The sequence below is a fragment of the Varanus komodoensis genome, unplaced genomic scaffold (assembly GCF_004798865.1).
Source record: "Varanus komodoensis strain SLA01 unplaced genomic scaffold, ASM479886v1 scaffold1, whole genome shotgun sequence".
Taxonomy (NCBI): domain Eukaryota; kingdom Metazoa; phylum Chordata; class Lepidosauria; order Squamata; family Varanidae; genus Varanus; species Varanus komodoensis.
The window spans coordinates 6,508,641-6,527,677 of record NW_025335268.1 but is presented as its reverse complement, the minus strand read 5'-3'; the positions used below and the strand labels follow the sequence as shown (position 1 = coordinate 6,527,677).

Genomic DNA, 19,037 nt, shown 5'->3' with positions numbered 1-19,037 from the left:
AAGGAGGAGGAGGAGGAGGAGGAGGAGGAGGAGGAGGAGGAGGAGGAGGAAAAGGTCACTGCCATTGCTAGGTGCAGTTTTGTCTGCAGGATACTACCCAAAGCTCATAAAAAACACACATTTGGATGGTGACGCTCATTCAGACCCCGCTGAAGTACATGTACACAAACACTTCTAGGGGTAGGGGGAGAGTTTCTCTTGTGCTCAGTACACAAGGAGTGTTCTGAATCAGGCCTTAAAAGGATATTTCACCTTCAGTCCCAATGAGCTGCATAGTCAGGGAAAAGCCCAACCCCTTCCCAGCCCAGTCCAGTGAGATGAACGGCCTAATGGCAGCCCTGGGCAGAGGCAGGTTCTCCAGGAAGGGTCTGCCTTATCACCTGGAGAATCACAAACAGACGACAAGGAGAGTGACAGCCCATATGGGGGCATCAGGAAAGGCTGGCCATGTCTGCTCTGACAGTAACAGAAAGAGGAACGGGACTGGCGAACTGGGGACTTCTGAGGGCAGCCTCGGGCACCCAGCCCCCTATAAGCTGCTCTGCTGCAGCAGCGCCTGAAGGCCTGCAAAGCTGTTTTGAGAACAGGTCAGCAGAACTGCAGGCAGCAATGCTGGCCCCACTGGGGTTCTGCCTGGACATACATGCAGAAAGCTCTGCCGAACAGTCTCATCTCATTGGTGGATGGACAGATGATGCACACACGATCGATAGGGAGCTTAGACTTTTTTATTTAAACAACTTTTTGTTGATTTATTTTTTTATTTTATACTTTTTATTTTGTTATAGATTTTTATCTTAAATTAATTTTGGTTCATTTGTTGGTTTTGTTTGCTAGTGCATGTGACTATATTTTGAGGTGCTATTGATTATTCTATTATGGTTTATGTTTTATCTGAATAATAACTGTTTTATTGTAATTTATGCATGTTTTTATGCTTTATTACTGTAAGCAACCCAAACAACCTTTGGGTTATGGGGCGGCATAGAAATGGGATTAAATATATAAAATAAGTGAATAGGAGATAGTTGGCTGATAGGCAGGGATGCCAGCACTACAGCGCTTGGACAAATGTTGGCAGCCATCAAAATCACGGCCTGCCAAAATCACAGAATCCTCAAATACAATATGAGTACAACATAAAACATAAAATAAAACTTGAACATCTGAACATTTCAAAATCAATTAACAATAAAATAATAGGCCTTAAAAGACAACTAACTGGAAATTTTAAAAGCCCTCTCATATATTGTTACAATGCCTGAGAGTAGAGTAGTGTCTTAAGCTAGCAGTGGTAAGTTACACTTCTTGCTAGTGTTGCAACATAATCATGGAAGAGTAGAGCTGGAAGGGGTCATGAAGACCATTGGGTCCAACCCCCTGCCATTGCAGGGCACCACATTACACCATCCCAATGTCACAGATGTTGTGCAAGGTTCCGTCACCCATTCCAGTCGATGAGCCCTGAGTGGCATGTGGATACGTGGCAGTCAGTGCCCACAAGCAAGTTCTGATGAAGGGAGGCACACAACTGGCCCAAGCTGTGCGCTCTCCTGGTGGCCTCTAGCGCGTACTGTGACTACACTTCTCTGTATCATCTCCAGCTGCAATTATAGCTCGATGGCCTCAGCTTTGGGCTAACCCATGATATCCTTCTCCACTAGCCTCCTAGTAGTAGCAGAAGTAAATGGCTCAACAGGTCTGATCAGATATCTCAGCCCTACAAAATCAACGGTAAGTTACACTTCCTGCCAGTAACAGCTTCTGGATCAGTTACTGCTGCACTAGCACATTTTGACTTGCCCATTTTGACATCACATCACCCTGCCAACAAAAGTGCGTATAGTCAAGGCTATGGTTTTCCCAGTTGCAATGTATGACTGTGAAAGCTGGACCATAAGGAAGGCTGAGTGCCAAAGGATTGAGGCCTTTGAATTGTGGTGCTGGAGGAAACTCCTGCGAGTCCCTTGGACCGCAAGGCGATCAAACCTGTCAGTCCTAGAGGAGATCAACCCTGACTACTCTTTAGAAGGCCAGATCCTGAAGATGAAACTCAAATACTTTGGCCACCTAATGAGAAGGAAGGACTCCCTGGAGAAGAGCCTAATGCTGGGAACAATTGATGGCAAAAGAAGAAGGGGACGGCAGAGAATGAGGTGGCTAGATGGAGTCACTGAAGCAGTCGGTGTGAGCTTAAGTGGACTCTGGGGGATGGTGGAAAACAGGAAGGCCTGGAGGAATGTTGTCCGTGGGGTCGCGATGGGTTGGATATGACTTTGTGACTAACAACAACAACAACAATTTTGACATCAGCCTCCAAAAATGTCCTGTTCCCTCTGAGCTTAGCCAAAATTCTCAGAGTGGATAGTGAAAATGAATTTTCCTGGCAGTCCAGTATTGTTCTGTTTTATAATACAAAGTATTTTGTGGCATTGAAGTTAGTGGAATTTGCAACAGATTCAAATAAGTGCAGATGTCTATGAATTGAACTTGCAGATTTTGCAGCAGCCGACTTTTTCCAAGTCATGCAGATTCTGCAGACTTGCAGACCATTTCTCCACTTTTGGTGGGGATTTGCGTTAGTTCACCTTCACAAAAGAAGATCAGCAAATTAGCATGAGTGCACTCCAGTGTTAATTTGTTAAAGTAATGTGGCTAATACAATGAAATCCTGCTTTTTAAAAAATCAAATGAGTAGGTGATGGGACAAAAGACACCTTTCGACCCAGATAACACAGATAAAACTAATTTAACCAGATTGATACATCATTATTTTGGGCAACTGAGACCCATTTGCTTTAAAAAACACCTGCTTCTGGTGGAGATGAAAACTGCTGGAACTGGTCTGCTGGTATGGATTCACGCAGCGGCCTACACTTTGGGCCTTGTTTGGAGGCATGGCAACAAGGCCTGTCAAGTTAAGCATCTGCACTTCAAAAGTTAAAATGGCACTGCTGTTCCAACCCATCACAGCCAGGGATCTGCTGTAAGAGAGAAGACAATGACGATGACAACAGGTGAGAAGAAAACCTGCCAAATCAGTGACGTACTGTGAGTCTGCATTCTTTTCAGAGAAGACCCGGAGGCAGAAATCCCCGATCTTGTTGGGTTCAAAAGTGGATGGCACAATAATATATTCTCCTGGAGGGAGCTTGAATCGATTTAATACCTCTCGGAGATTGATGAATGTGTTTGATCGTTCCCTTGCTCGATTGGTCAGAAAGTAGTTTTTGCTCAGGTGAACATTAGTTTTGCCACAAGACTGTATAGAAGAAAACAATAATACCAAAAATAAGATATCAGTCCAGAATGCAACTGAAGAGAAGCTAACAGAATGCTACCTATGCCTTAATGAGGGGTGCAAAAGCTCAGGCTGAGGGGACAAACCCTCAGTTCTCAGTTGAGTCCTACCAGGTTCCCCAGATAGCCATGCCCCTCCCCACTGACCCCACACCCTCCCCAACATTGATTACCGGATGGTTTTCTGGCTTTTGTGTAGCTTTCCCCAGGCTAAAAGGTTGGATTGCCTCTCCTGAGCCTTGTTACTGACACAATAAGATTTCAGCTAAAATCAGCTGCCCTTCTGGCTCCACCTCTTCGCCTTTGGCTCCATCCCTTTTTCCTTCAGCCCCACCAACCAGAATGCAGCCTCTAGAGATTCTCCAAATTAGATTTGGCCTCATTCTAACACCCCTCTTTTAGGATAAGCGTGTGACATGAACTGTGCTGTACAAGTAATTTAATACAATTATAAACAAAATGGAAGCTTTTTGCAGTATTCTTGGGATTCCTTCCCCCTTAAAAAAAACAAAACAAAAACCTGCTTCTTGACTAGAGTTCACATACACGAATATGTGCACTGTAAACAGAAAATGCTTTCAGGCTTACTTTCTACTTCAAATCAGCCTGTTAAGTTTGGAAGGGTACAATCCTATGCACACTTAGCCAGAAAAAGGCCTGCAACTTCCAGCGTGCTCCCAGAAGCCTCCAAACTCAGGGGCTCAGGAACATCCAATGGCAGGAGTCAGGCGAGGCAGCAGCAATTGCACTGCCCCTTGAACCCGACCTTTTCTCTAAATGGTCATTTCCAGCTGCTGAGATTTAGCCCCAGGCAGCGCCAGATGGAACCAGTGGAATTGCATGGTCCCAGCCTCCTCCACTCCCTGTTCCCAGCACAGCCCTGTCTTCCCTCCAATGCCCAAACACAACCTTGGGTGGGGAAGGGCTGCTGGTGTGACTCTTTCCATACCAGTCACAATGGACCAAGAGCCTTCAGAATCCCAGCTCTAAGACTCAGGATCTCGGCAATGGGACTCTGAAGAATCCCATTGCCTCCCAGATGATTTGGGAAGCCCGTTGGACTGTACCCTTAAATAGTATAGGGCATTCTTTATTGCCATCCTAAATAAACTCTTTCCTTTGGCAATATTTGATAATATCTGATTTATTAAAGTGTTTCTGACTGGTCAGCCGTCAGTTCTACCCAATACCAGACATTTTAAAACTATTTTTAAAGTAAGTATACTACAGTTTTTTCTGGACGAATACATTTGAATTTCCTTAAAACTACTGCACATTTTGAATTGCTCCCATGTAAATTGTTTTTATAGGACTTAGATTTAGTGAATGACAACCTGCCCACAATAAAATTCTGAAACTTGAAATATCAGGTTTAAAATGGTGCTTCCTTCAATACGGATTGGAAGGCCCCTTCATCAGGACATTCAAGAGCAAAACATGAATGCCTGAGCTTAAAGAAAATGCAAGTACATACCTGAGGTGGTACCTGTGGGAAAGCAAAAAGAGCAATTTACACATTTTTATTGAAAACACTGAACAATGTTCCAACCTCTACTCACCCACAGCTCCTCTTTACCTAGAATAATTCAGCACCACTTTGGTGCTGGTAAAGCTAGCAGTTGTATTGCTCCAAAGCTGTTTTGGGCCTCTGGCCACAATGAAAATTTGAGGAATTGTCACAAGCACCATCCCAAACTGACTGCCACAGGGTCATGGCTGGTTACAAAATTGGTTGCCAGGTAGTAAGGCTATTCTCCACGAAAGAAGCTTGCAGGAGAAACTGAGTAAAAGGCAGAGGTTGGGTTTGCGTTCCAAACACCAAATTATGTGCTGGGCCCTATGGCACAACTCGTGAGCCTAAAAGTCAAAGAACTTGTTCAAAGGCCTGGGTACAAAGCCAAGGTAAGAGCCTAGCTGAAAACACAAAAGGTCTTTGAAACCAGCTTTCTGCTGCAGCACCATATCTAATTCATCAAAAGCAAGCCCATGAACTGTGCCAAAGAACCTCTAAATAAATTATACTAAAATCAATGTATTTGTCCAAAGGTCATTCCCAAAGTAATCCCCCCTAATACATTAGCGTTTAGTTAGCTCCGACTCCATGCATTTCCCTTGGGGCCACTTCCTAAGACTCCCAACACCAGCCAGCTTAATTTCCTCTGAGTGCCTCTGGGCCAGTCCATTAAGCTGAGGGGTGGGGTGGCTGATTCATTCATGTGATCATGAATGGGTACTTTGTAGTTCCCCAGAAGTTCTGAGAATACAAGACTGAAAGGTACTAATGTGTCACCAAACAGGCACCCAAAGAAATGTTTATTTTGCCCATGCCTGAAGAAAATATTAGATTTTTTCCTTTTCTTAGGCCACCTCCCCATATGTTTGGGCCTACAGTTCCCATCAGCCCTAGTTAGCACAGCCAGTGGTGAAGGCTATGAGGCCAACACAGGCAGAAGGCCACAAGTTGGCTACCCATAAGATAGATCATCACTTGATGCTATGCTTGAATGAGGTATGAACATGCCCGTTGGTGAGTGGACAGAAAAGAGGTGTGTGTGTGGCCATTATATTTTGTCCATCCACCACCCGACAAACCAGTGAGGAGACTATAGATCTTAATGTAGCAACTCATTCATGGCATGTTCCAAATGTGTCAGCTTTGCTCCTAAGACGTAACAGTCCCTTCTCTTTATCCTTGGTGTTGGTTTGAAAGAACACACACAAGCATGAGCTTGCCTGATAGATGGCAAAGCCAATGGTATGCATATCTTCGCCCATCTTCCGTTGCTTCCGACGGTGTTTCTGAATCAGGCCAACCAGGAAGGTGCAGCCTTTCTCGGGATCGTCAGGATCTTCATCCTCTTCCTCAAGTTTTATCAAATACTGTGGGTTCATCCAAAATGTATCTGATGAAAGAGTGGAGGTTACTGAAACAGACCTCTGCTTACAGCAACTCAGCTGACACTGCCAATGTTAAGCAGTCATGCGGATATGAAAAGTAACAAACTGATGGCTTGATTTACAGCATTTTAACCCTTATCTTAACCAAAAAAGGCTCCCAGGGATTAATAAAAAGGCAGTCCCTGCTGTTACAGTGTGACTGGCTAACACACAAAGAAAAGGAAATGGGAGGGACTAAAGAGAGAGTAAAAGGTGGGCTTCAGTGCCAAAGTTGGGTCCCTGTAGTTCCTTTCAGAACCTTCGCATTCCAGTTGGGTCAGGTTATAAATGTTGCCAGTTATAAACCAAGTCCCTGAATGGGTCAGAAACAGTGGCCAGTTTTTGACCAAGGCTTAAGTGACAGGCCTGGGCCTTTGTAAGACATCAGGATCAAAACTCAAGGACCTATCTTGAGCAAGGTGAAATACAGGAGGTACCTGGTAGATCTTTTGACGTTTTGATGTGGAAAAGACTAGAGATGCCAATCAGAGAAAACTAAGGTGACTTTCAGTAAACTAAACCATGCTTTCCAGGAAATTTCCAGGAACTTGAACAGTTGTGACACAATACAGTAGTTTTCTACTCTTGTGCCTTTCAGATGCTTTGGTCCACAACTTCCAGCCTTGCTCACCATTGGCCAGGCTGCCTGGAGCTGGTGGGAGTTGGTCTGAAACATCTGGAGGGTACCCAGGTGGGGAAAGCAGCACTTCAGTCACCTTTTAAATGCCTATGAGCAAAAAAGGAGATTTGGAAGATATGCTTCAAAAGTCCCCAATACTGAATGTAGTTCTGATGGGACAGGCTCTTATCTAGTTCTGTTTGACTGCTGTTAAGAAGGTGACAGTGAAAGCAAGTGTGACTAAAGAAAGACATACCAGGGTAATTTCTGCATCCACCAGCAGTGGAACCTCTTCTCCAGCTGCCATCCATCAAATTCAGGCTCCACTTCTTATATCTGTCACTGACCAGAGTGTCCGGAGTCAAGTTACAGATCTCAAGGCGGGAATAATGCCTCAGGAAGTCATTAAAAGCCATCCTATGGAGGAATTCCATGATATATAAATACACACAGAAAGGATGACATGTTTCTTCCTAGCAGCTGCTCCAGCATCAATTAAACCAAGCAGAATTAATCCAAGAACAATCACCAGCTTTGGGGATGGAATGATCACTCAATTTTAGCCTTGGAAAAGCTGTTGGACTTTCCCCACTCAAGTGTTCTTTACCAAGGCCAAGCTCATTCTGTCTCTTTGTCATGTAAGATTGTAATTTAAAAAGTGAAAATTGAAAATCCCCATGAAAATGTGCATATATCCCTCATAATGTATAGAGAAATATGCTTATTTTTATGTTCATTTTAAAATGTAGGCATTTTGGAGTGCATGTACATCCAATGACTAAACCATGTTTCTGTTCATGTTGGAAATCATGCCTTTTTCTTTGCACATTGCACAAAAGGAGATACATTGTCTAAGATGCGTTTAGGTCCAGCAGGTGAGAAGTGAGAAAATACACTTTAAAAAGCCTCCATGGAGCAAATTCCTCACTTATCCCTACCAGCCTCCGGTTGGCAAGCTGCGTTGGCAAGCTGCAGCCTCAGCTGGCACGCATGTCCTTGGCAGAGCAAAAGTGCTTTTTCTAAAACAAAGCAAAACAAAACTCACAGCCAATCATTTTTTTCTCTCCCAGATGATTCATTTAAAATTCTAATGACCAGCAAAACACTTTCTGGGAGAGAAAAATTTGATTGGCCATATACGTTCAATATAGTTCTGTGCTTATTTCCATCACAACATGTGCCACATATCTATGTTATGGCTGATGATCACATGAATATCAGCTTTATTATTGAGTAGTAGCACCTTCCTCTCCATTTGATAAACTCTTCTTACCAAAATTCTCCATCTTCATGTTTCCTGGTTAATCTGTCTCTCACTTTTGGATCAACATTATTCCAATTTGAACAACTAAAACAAACAAACAAGCAAACAAATTAGCTGAAGCTTCCCTTACAGCAACATTTTGTAGCATCCTAGCTAGACTAGTGTGCAGACACGTAGGACAGAGGGCCAGTCTGCAATCCAAGTCCAGCTCTGCGGGATTTCCTAAAAGGCTACACCCCTTTCTCCAACCTCCTATGATTTGGTGGCTTCTCAGGTTTTCTGCAGGTTCCCACCCCACCTTTTAAAAAATCTTGACGCACCCTGCTTAAGTCATTGGCGGGAAGAGACTGAAGCTAAACTTTCATTCCTGCTCCCTTTTGCCTCCAGACCTTCCCAGCCCAGAACAGGGACCTCAAGCTTGTCTTCAGAATGGAAACCAACCCTTAGACTAAAAGAGGTTCTGCTTCCCTGGACTAGATCCTAATGCACCCCAACTGAGGAAAGCCCCAGAACTTAGTGCAGCGATGGGCAACTTGTAGACTGCCGGATGTGGTTGGTTTGCAATTTGCAACTATCCCTTACTACTTCTGGTTAGGGCTGATGTCTAAGAACAACTGGGGGGACCAACAGTTGTCCATGCCTGGCCCAGGGAGTTGAGGGTGACTCTAGAGGATGATAATGACTACAATTTGTTCCTCCTGCACTGTGATGGATGCAGTTAGAAAGGTCTTGATAAATTATGACAACTGGTTTGGGAAAGCGTAAATCTGGCACAACCAGTCTGAGTTTGTTCGTGAATGAGTCCAAAACTATGCCCGGCGGCTGTGGCTCTGTGGCAGTGCCCCTGCTTGGCAGGCAGACCGCCTCAGATTCAATCCCTGGCGACTTGTAATCCAGGCTGGAAGCCCTGGAGAGTGGCTGGCAAGGCTGTGGCGCTGCAAGACCATAACCAGCTCCATGGCGGCTGACCTGCATCTAAGGGTAGTTGCAAGACCGTACGGTGATGCCTGGAAACAGGCAATTGGGTAGGTATGATGACAATCAGAACTGCCTTGAGTACCACTTTTCTTGGTGCAAAGGTGGGGTGCAAAATGGGTAGTGCTGGAAAAGCATAACCTGTGAACTGTGGCAAGACGCTTTGCTGAAGCACAAAGAGGATTCCAAATTCTCATTAAAATGTTTGAAGGCACACGTGCTGACTCAGGCCCTAAAGTTGCCAAACAGGCTTTAAGGGAGCTGTGGCACCAGCAGCAGTTTAAAATTCAGTCACTCGCTGTGCAATACTTATGCTAGATGTTTTGCTCAACTGTGTTGGCTCCAGGCGTGAAACTCACTTGTCACTCCATTTTCCTGTCCACTCCACTTCACCCCAGGGGTTTCGGATTCTGATCAACTTCTCCATGCTGCCTCGGAAATTCACCTGGTAGGATCAGAAAAAAAAAAAAAAATCAAATTACTATCAGTTGAAGTTCTCTGGAAATCAGAGAAAGAGGGGCTTTTAAAGGATTCCCTTTCCTCTTAGAAAAGTGGAGTGCCTTTGGGGTCTTGTGGGTATTTGTGGGTACAAGCAGCATGGTATTTGTGGGTACAAGCAGCATGCCTATGGATACCTTTCTTCCTGCTGATGAGGTCCCTATCCCTCCTTATTTTTTAATGTTATTTCTCAAGAGTTAAAAAAAATTAAAACTTTAACAGGGAGCATGCCGAAAAGTGAAGGGATGCCATTCAGCCATGATCTTCATTTGTGTGCAAAGGGATCTTTAAAAATTAGGGTTTGAAGCTCAGACTCATGCTCCCACCTCTGCCTTTTACTTACATCCTAGGGAAAATAAATCTGCTTTTAATCTCACTGGCTTCACTTTTGGAAAACAGTATTTTGCAACAAACCATGGTAGCCGTTTTGTGTTAGCATCCATAATCCTCTCGACATTCTAAATGTGTCCACTGACCCCAAAATGTGGGGACCCTTTGCACAGATATTGAGCAGGCTTGTGCTGTTATTTGCTTTTGTTTGCTTGTTTCATGTTTTGCATCAAGATCTCTGTTGAGTGCACCATAATTTCCACGGAGTAAAATTCTTAAAAATCAACCCATTAGTCAAATTACACCAAAATAACAATAAAAATGATGTTTTAGACTATTTTGCCACTATTGCTTATCTTTGTCTTGAGCAGTGACTGGTGTTCCTGAAAGAGCAGGGGGAGGAATGTAAGTGCCAGAGGGCACAATCCTGTACATATTTGCACAGAAAAATGTCATCCGGCATCCAGCATGCTCCAGCCAGTCACACTTACCAGGGAATTAGGCTCATTTAATACCAAGGCTTACTTCTGGGCAGGCATTAAAGGACTACAGTGTTGGGTGCCCTTCAAACGTACAATCCCAGTGAAAGGGGAAATGCTTCCCAGTGGCAGAACCAATTTTGGCTGCTGAGGATGTGGAAACATTCCAGCCCCGTGGGAATGGCTTTTTTAAAGTTACAGTTTGAAATGTTAATACTGTGGTCATGGCATTTTCAACTGTTATGTGGCTTAGCCTTGTAAACCACTTTGTGAAGGCAGTGTGCCCTGACACATGGGTTATGAATGAAAAGTTCCTCGCCAGCTTCTGTGAGGGGCTCCAAAAGCAGAGCTGGTGTGGTATGCAAGGACCATATTACACTGGGACCTGAGCGAACGTCACTGCTCCAGCATGAGGACTTGCAGGATCATCTTCGCCAACTTGTTCTCCCACAGTCTCAGACCTTATCATGTAAAATGAAACTAGCACTGACCTAACTCATAGGACTGTTGTGAGGAGAACTTAAAAAATGGCAGCGACCTCTGTGCATCACATGCACAGGGGCAGTTCCTGAGACAACAACTCTAAAGGTCAGTGGTTGTCCTTGGTTTGTGGGCTAGAATAAAAGAGGCTCTTGCTTACAGCCTGGGGGAAAACAGGTCAGTTCTCAATTGGAACAGTGTCCTCCACCGGACTGTTTACTCTGGGAAATGTTAGACCCCGAATAACCAAGGCCAGCTGCAATCAGAAGTCTGCCAATTGCTCATTATCCTGCTCAGCTTAGACACAGCCTGCCAAGGACTCAGCTTTGAACGTTTCAATCAGAAGGGCAGGGATGCATTCAGTGTAATTTCGCTGCACATCTTCCAAAGCTCAGTGAGGTGAGCAGAGAGGTCCCTGGCTTTATAGGTGCTTGTTTTTCTTACTTCCTATTTGGCTATACCAGTGATGCTTCAGGTGACCAGTTAGACCCTGTCCAAAAGTTTTGATCTCTCTTTTTCAGGAGAGAATTGAGCTGATAGAGAACAGCGATGGAGGTTCAGATACACACAGCATCAGATGTTCATATATACAGACCACTGTCTAAGCAGCTGTGGTTCATACATGTTCCTCTAGTTAGTCTGCACACCTAGAAATGTCCCGATGGACCTCTGTGGGATTGCACAGGCCACATCCACCAGGCAACGCCAGCCATGCTGCTCCTGCGAAAGCCACGCAGAGCAGAGGAGAGCCAGGAAGGTGGAAGCAGCCCACAAATCTGTGCTGTAGGCATGCACTGATGTGAAGCAACACAGCCAGATTGGACTCCAGCCCTCTAAAATGGGGGGGGGTGACTTTCTGGGGCCAGTTCCTCTTCTAGAACCCCCCGAAAGCCATGCCTCTCGTCAACACCAGATTTGCCCCTGAGATTTGGCTCATGGTGGTGATGGAAAGCCCACAGTTCTGCTGCCACAGAGGAACATTTGAGCAATGAATTCAGTGTGGCGCAGCAGCAGGCGCTGCAAAGAGGGGGCAGGAGAGGGACCTGCATGTTGCCTCGCCCAGCTCTAAATTCATGTCAAGCAAGAAACACCTCAAATTTCTCTGCCCTCTCTGCCAGCAACTTGTTTGTCACAATTTACAAAACAAACCTCTGCCAGACAAAGGCCATGCTATGCAGCACACACAAAAGCCCCTTTCATGCTTTACTCATGTGAAGGGTTTTGCAGTGCTGAGCGAGAAACAGGGCTGTGCTTTTCGCCCCACTCCGGCATCTTGTGCGCCCCTGCGCGCAGTTGTTTGCGAAAGGCGTGACACACAAGTGGCTCTTTTGTGCCCCGGCACATCTGTACCTCTCCTTGGCAAACAACTGCACCCAGTGGATGGCTGGGCACAGGGCAGTGGCGCGGAACGAAATGCCCCCTCCTTGCTGGCACTTGCTTCAAGATAGCAGAGCCCTTCATGCAAGAGATACTTGGCGAGAACTGAGCAACTGCTTCAGATGTGGAAACTATTTCTAGCGTTTTGAGAACTCTTCTGCAAGCTAGAGAAATACAGAGCACCTGGCAGCTTTCAAAGGTGCGTGCATTCATTACAATCACAATAGGAAGCTCCCTGTGGAAAGCTGGGGGCAACTGCAATTCTCCATGATGCCTGTGCCCTGCTTATGTATTATAGTGTTCCATGCAAAACACATGCTAAGCACGTAGGGCGTCCACTCACTGGTCGTGTGTGATGCAGGCCACAGCGTTCCTCAGCTTTGTATAAGAACACGACGAGGCAATTGTCTGTTGTGAGATGGCATGGCCACCAGAGGGCAGCACAGTCAAATATTTCAGGGGAGATCCCACCAACAAAACAGCACGGGAAAGAAACCTGATTGGCCGTGATCTCATATCCTCAGTGCACAACATTTTCCCCTTTCCCATTGTGGAGCAGTTACCTCCTCTGCACCTGTTACAGAGTATGCATGCCCTTTGACCAGCTTCTGGGTTGTGACTGCCTCTGTCTCAGCAGCACTTGTGATCTGCAAACACAAAGAAAAATCAGTGGTACTTCGCCTCTGCTAAAGCTAGGAAGAGAGTAATATAAAACCCAGTTCAGAGGAGGGCAACAAGGATGATCCGTGGACGGGGAATAAAGCCCCATGAGGAGAGAGTGAAAGAAATGGGCATGTTTAGCCTGCAGCAGACAGGACTGAGCGGAGATATGACAGCATTCTTTAAGTACTTGAAAGGCTATCACAAAGAGGAAGGCCAGGATCTCTTCTGGATCATCCCTGAGTGCAGGAGACAGAACAACAGGCTCAAGTTACAGGAAGCCAGATTCTGGCTAGATATCAAGGAAACTGTCCTGACTGTTAGAGCAGTACAAGAATGGAACCCATGACCTAGGGAGGTGGTGGGCTCTTCCACACAAGAGGCATCCAAGATGCAGCTGGACAGCGCTCTGAGAGGGATGCTTGAACTGGGAGGAGTCCTGCACTGAGCAGGAGGTTGGAGCCAATGTCCCTCTTGGCCCCTTCCAGCTCTACTATTCTGTGATCCTGTGATATCATACCTGAACTATACCTGTTACAGTTTAAGTACAGAGTGAGCAAGGTGATCAAGGGCCAGGCATGATGGCTGCATGATACATCCCATCTTGGAGCCATTCTGTTGCGGTACAGCAGGACCAGGAGGGTTGCTATAATTCTGCTCACGTGCTGCTTGTGGGCTTCTGGTTGGCTACTGGAGGGGACTAGATGGGCCTCTGGCCTAATTCAGCACAGCCCTTCTGTTCTCAGCAATCTAAAATTCCATAGGTAACGTTGTTTCTTTCACTGAATGACCTTTTTCGGATATAGCATGCATGCGTGTTTTTGCGTTGCACTTTTCATCAAGGAAGGGGCAGATGTTGATTACTGACAGTAACTAGATAATTCCTCAGGTGGCTAGAATCTTGTAGCATAATCTTAAACTTCCTGCTAAAACATCCTGACCAGTTAGTTCTTCCCTGCATTGCCATTCCTCCACAATCCCAATGTGCCTTTTATAGTACCTTGCCTGATGAAGACACCTGGAGAGCATGAAAGTTTGCATGGTTTTGGTTATTTTTGAGTTAGCCTAATAAAGTTACTCCCTTATGCAAAATGTGCAATTTTGCTTATGGCTGCCCTTGTTTTTGCTGCTAGGAGTTCACTGCAGTTCACTACAGCAGTCATTTTCGACTGTGTCCTGAAAACCCCGACAGTTGTTTGCAGAGCTTACTAGCTTATCCCTTAATGTGGTGGACTAGCTTCTGCAAGGAGAAGCTCACTCAAGGCTGACAGACATGGCTGCATGGAACTGTTTGGTGTGCTTCTGACTGCACTTATCCTGCAACAAGGCATGGCTGGAATCCTGCACTACTGTTCTCCTTCTGCTGGCTGGCAAAGGCAGTTTTAATCTGGCACTCCGGGCTGTTAAGCTTTCTTGTTGTCAAAATTAAATTTTTACTGCCGAGTGCTGTTTCATTCTTTGTTTTGAATCATGTTTTCACTGACGTGCCTTAAGTGATTGGCTTGTGCTTTAATTATCTTGCATTTTACCTGTCATTTTATTATTGCTTTCTAACTCAATCACTACTTTTAGCAGAAAGGTGGGCATATCAGTCAATGAAATAAGCACATCTGAGATGCCAGAACAAATCCTTAGCCGCACGTGGAGGTTCAAAGGCAGGCAAGAGAAAAGAAAGGAAGTTTGGAAATTACCCCAGCAGGCTAGTTCTCGTTGATGGCTACAATGAAGGGAGTGCTTTTAACGGTATGTATTCTCCCTGCAGTGAGGACATCTACAGAGTGCCAAGTTCAATCACTATTTTTCTCTCCAAGCATTATAGCAGTGGTAAGCAAGCAGGTGCTCACCAGATGTTTTGTAACACAGCCCCCATAGTCGCTGTGTTGGCAGGAACTGATAGCATCTGTAGTCAAAAATGTCCAGAGGACACGAGGTTGCCCTTGGTTATGATGCTGAGCGTCACCACACCGGAGCTCATGTGCCATGCACATAATAGGAGAAGCCCTCGATGGATTAATGTTCTCATTGGGGTCTGCCTGGTGCTAGCCCTACTATCTTTTTGGGGCTAAGACCACCCTCTCTGCCAGGGTTTAAGAGTTTTAAACAGGCCATGGGGTGGAGTTATACCAGCTGCTTTAAAAAGCCTAGTTGCATGAACCTGTCTTAGTTCATTTAAAATATGGCTGTCAATCTCTAGTGAAATATTGCGATGTTTGAAACAATAATTTTGTTTATGAATCCAATAATTTTCAATGCACATTTCAATTTTCAATTGTTATGAATTGTTGCATACTACCCACAAAGCTTCAGCTATTGGGTGGTATCAAAATAAAATAATCCATAATAATACTAGTTGATTGCCTGGCAACTTCGAGGCTGAACCAGAAACCCTGGAGAGTAGCTGCCAGAGAATCCCGGGCAGGATGGCCCAAGGGCCTGCCTCTATCCAAGGCAGCTTCTGATACTCTCAAGGGTATTTCCAGACAGAAGACACGAGAGAGATGGATGGGCTTGAAGACAAAGCACAAAGAAAGATCTCAGGGAGCAAGGCATGCTCAGCCATGGAGAAAAAGGGTTAGAGGGGACAAGCTGTCAAAACGAGGAAGGGAACTATTTTCTTCACCCACTGAGAACAGGACAAGGAAGAATAGCTTTGAATGTCAAGGCCAAAAGCTTCCCAGCCAATCAGTACTTCGGGGTGTGTGCTAGTGCCATGCACGGAACAAAGCTGCAACAACAACAGCTCAGTTAGGTGCCAGTCTAATTGACTGGGTGCACCTCTGATGCAGTCAAGGCTTTCTGCTTTACCAGGGAGATGTGCAGATAGCCACGCCTCCTTCCTCTGGCCCCACCTCCTTTCTTCCAACCCTTGCTCCTGCTGTGGTTTCCTGGCTGTTGCGCACCCCCCCCCCAGCTTTCTGAAAGGGGAAACTCCTCTCCTAAGATGAGTCACTAGCCACAAAAGCTTTAAGCTAGGATGGTGCACACACGCACACACACACACATATACATATAGCGAGAGAGAGAGAGAGAGAGAGAGAGAGAGAGAGAGCGAGAGCGAGAGCGAGAGCGAGCGCCATTGACTCCTCTTGCCTTTGGCCCTGCCCACCTGTGTTACGCAGCTTTCCAGAGTTTTCCAAAATGGAACGTGGTGCTCAGAGCTGAAAGAGCTTCTGCATTCCTGCCTTAGCTTGTCAGGAGAAGGAAGTGGCAAGTGAGCAGGTAATGCAGAAAGGAGGCTTCAGCACTGCACTTTTTGCATCCGATTTCCTCTAATATGCACACTTCCCCCCAAGTAATTTCCTCATGCGCAACACATTTTTATGCACATGCTACTCTGTACGTGCATTTCTGCACTGCAATGCAATGCAACATTCAGAGAAGCACAAATACTGAACAATAACCTCATTTCTGACCAGGAACTGGTCCCAGAAGTCCAAATGAGGTTGCTTTGCACTAAAATGCAAATCAAACAAATGCTGCCTATCTGCTAGGTAAGGACACTAGTATACTTGCTGGATTGGGACTTTGGTGCAAAACCAGAAAGAAGGACCATTGGTCAGGACAGGGCAGTGCCTATTACGCTACCTCAACAATTCCATGATTTCCTATAGGGCAGGGCTGGGCAGCTTTGGTGGCTTGTTGGGATACATTACTGTCTCCACCAAGGCTGCACTTCTCGGAAGGACCACAGGGCCCAATTCCTAGGGGTCCCACTAGGAGGCAGGGCCTCTTAGTAGAGAGAGCACCTCTTCTTTCCCAGCATGATCGGTGGGTCCCTGCCATCATGGGAAAGGCAGCATGGGATCCAACAGGGTCACAAATACACCTGTGGGGGACATTTGTCCCACAGGCCACAGGTTGCACACTCCTGCCATACCGTGGTGCATAAATTATGGTGGGGGGTCGACACAGAAGGTCTGTAAAGGAACTGCAGAATTCAGTCATCATAGAGACTGAATCAGGTCATCAGGATGTGGGGGACACAATGCTGAGAAAATTTCAGTTGCAGATGCAGGGATTTTTCCTGTAAGGGCTTAGAGGAGAAGCCAGAGTAGGCAGAAACTTCTCCACAAACCTGCTGTAAGAAAGCTGGGACACATTTCTTTCCAGTCAGTGGCATTTGCCCTGGTTTGTGTCACACTAAGTTGGAAATGTTTCTATTGTTATTCTGTAAAACGAATTCTAAACAACTTGGACCTCCCCTTTCTGAAAAGAATTAAAACAATGCCTCAGGCCCTGCTACCATGCTGAAATATTTATCCTGTATTTTGTTTCTTCCAAATATGGTTCATCTTGTCATGATTTGCATTTTTGGCTTTCAGTTCCTGTCCTTGGGCAGGCACATTCCTTTCAAAATATGTTATTTCATGAGATGCTAGTCATGAGATGCTTTGCAAACCCATTTATACTGCAGCTGAAGCTCTTCTTGCCGGGGCGTTTGCCTTTTATTCATTCATTTATGTCTAATGTTGTTTGCAACCATCCTTTTTACTAAGAAAAATGGACTTAGCCTTCCAGTGGGAGGACAACGAAGGGGCAGCAGACCGCCTCCTTCAGCAGGGAGTTCCAAAACTGGGAGATGCCGCTACTGGTTACAGGGATTCCCTATCCAACGGATATTTTTTCCCTTAAAGCTACCATGCTGGAGAGGTGCCAATTTATCTGTTTCAAGCCTGACATTCATACAACTGCAAGGATCAAGTCTTGTAGCACTAAGAGGGATGGATTTGAGCAATGCTCTCCTTTAGACATCCATTATCTGTAATGTTTTTGTTGTTGCAAATTTGCAAAGCTTAATCTGCCCAAATCGAGAGAGTCCAAAGCCAGAGTTGTATATTGGATGGGGTGCTGGGCTGGAAGGGGAAATGCTCAGGGTGAATTCCATGCTTGGTGTGAAACTATACCAGCGGCCTTGCAAGTTTTCTGCACACAGCTGGGTGTGATTTAAAGCACACAACCCAGTGATTCCTGCCTGCATCTTTCCACTGGCACAAGAAGCTAAACCTAACCTCACCAGGAAATTAAAAATTACTAACAACATCCAACCTTCAAGATTCCTCACCATTGGTTGCACTGGCTAGGGCTGATGGGAATTGTTGGCCAAAATGTCTGGAGGGTGACAAGTGCTCCACCCAGGATCTAATTCAAAGCTGTATTAGTCATTCTTCTGCATGGGGAACAATCCTGTACTAGCTGGAGAGCTGTAACTCTGCAATTCCCTCTCCCAACTTTTGCAAGCTCTCAACTACTCTGCATTCCAAAGATCGACAGAAGGCTAACAAATGACACTACACTTACATCAATGGAGCATCCAAGGAGAGAGCCTTTTTGAAGAGCTTTCTCGATGATTCTGAACAGGTTTGTTGGTGCTTTTTTCAGCTCGTACCACTCTGCGATTCCACCGGTGAAATCCTCAAACCCCTCAGTGGTGCTTCCCCCAGAAAGTGCCTCATATGAACCATTCACCCTACAGAAGATGCAACCACAACATTTAATATTTCACTCCTCTTGGTCCTGAAATCCAAGCGCAGTAAAGGAAGGTCCCTGCTTTTCAGTGCCTGCCATTTCTTCTTTGTGCATGGAAAGCCCAAAGACAGCAGGAGACCTCTCCCCATTTTACTTCATCATGGCCTTTTAAATGGTGAGCAGTGTCACCTCATTGTTTCAATATGGTATTATCATGATCATCAGGAGCACTGAATTGTGGCACACGGCCTTGATATCACTTGGAAAGGAAACCAAAACCAAAACAATGGCTAACATGTATTAAAAGGTCCAGGAAAATAAAAAGAAATCAGAGGCGGTTCCAGGCAAGCCTGTGTGGAGACCCTACCATAACTGGGCCACAAAGAAGCCCCCCCCCCCCCAGCCTTCTGCCTCATTTCAGATGACAGAGAGTCCCATAGCAAGGGTCCTAAAACGCTCTCAGTGTTCAGGAAGGATCATGTAGAAGGGCAAGTTAGTTTGGGGTGAGAGCCAGTGTGGGGTAGTGATTAAGAGTACAGGACAGGGAGAACTGAGTTCTAGTCCCCACTCAGCCATGGAGCTCACTGGGTGACTTTGGACCAGTCACTGACTCTCAGCCCAGCCTGCCTCACAGGGTTGTTGTGAGGATAAG

The 19,037-nt window shown here is 45.6% G+C and overlaps 1 protein-coding gene across 1 annotated transcript in view; it reads right to left on the bottom strand.

The window, feature by feature from the left end:
• Positions 1–19,037, bottom strand: part of LOC123024724 (calpain-2 catalytic subunit) — a 55,042-nt gene that overhangs the window by 15,450 nt on the left and 20,555 nt on the right. Inside the window, exons 5-12 of the mRNA XM_044432845.1 lie at positions 18,218–18,386; positions 12,823–12,906; positions 9,455–9,540; positions 8,130–8,204; positions 7,113–7,273; positions 6,034–6,203; positions 4,775–4,786; positions 3,051–3,262 (exon numbers count right to left, since the gene is read on the bottom strand). Coding sequence (XP_044288780.1) covers positions 3,051–3,262; positions 4,775–4,786; positions 6,034–6,203; positions 7,113–7,273; positions 8,130–8,204; positions 9,455–9,540; positions 12,823–12,906; positions 18,218–18,386 — 969 coding nt within the window. The remainder of the gene's footprint in view (positions 1–3,050; positions 3,263–4,774; positions 4,787–6,033; positions 6,204–7,112; positions 7,274–8,129; positions 8,205–9,454; positions 9,541–12,822; positions 12,907–18,217; positions 18,387–19,037) is intronic.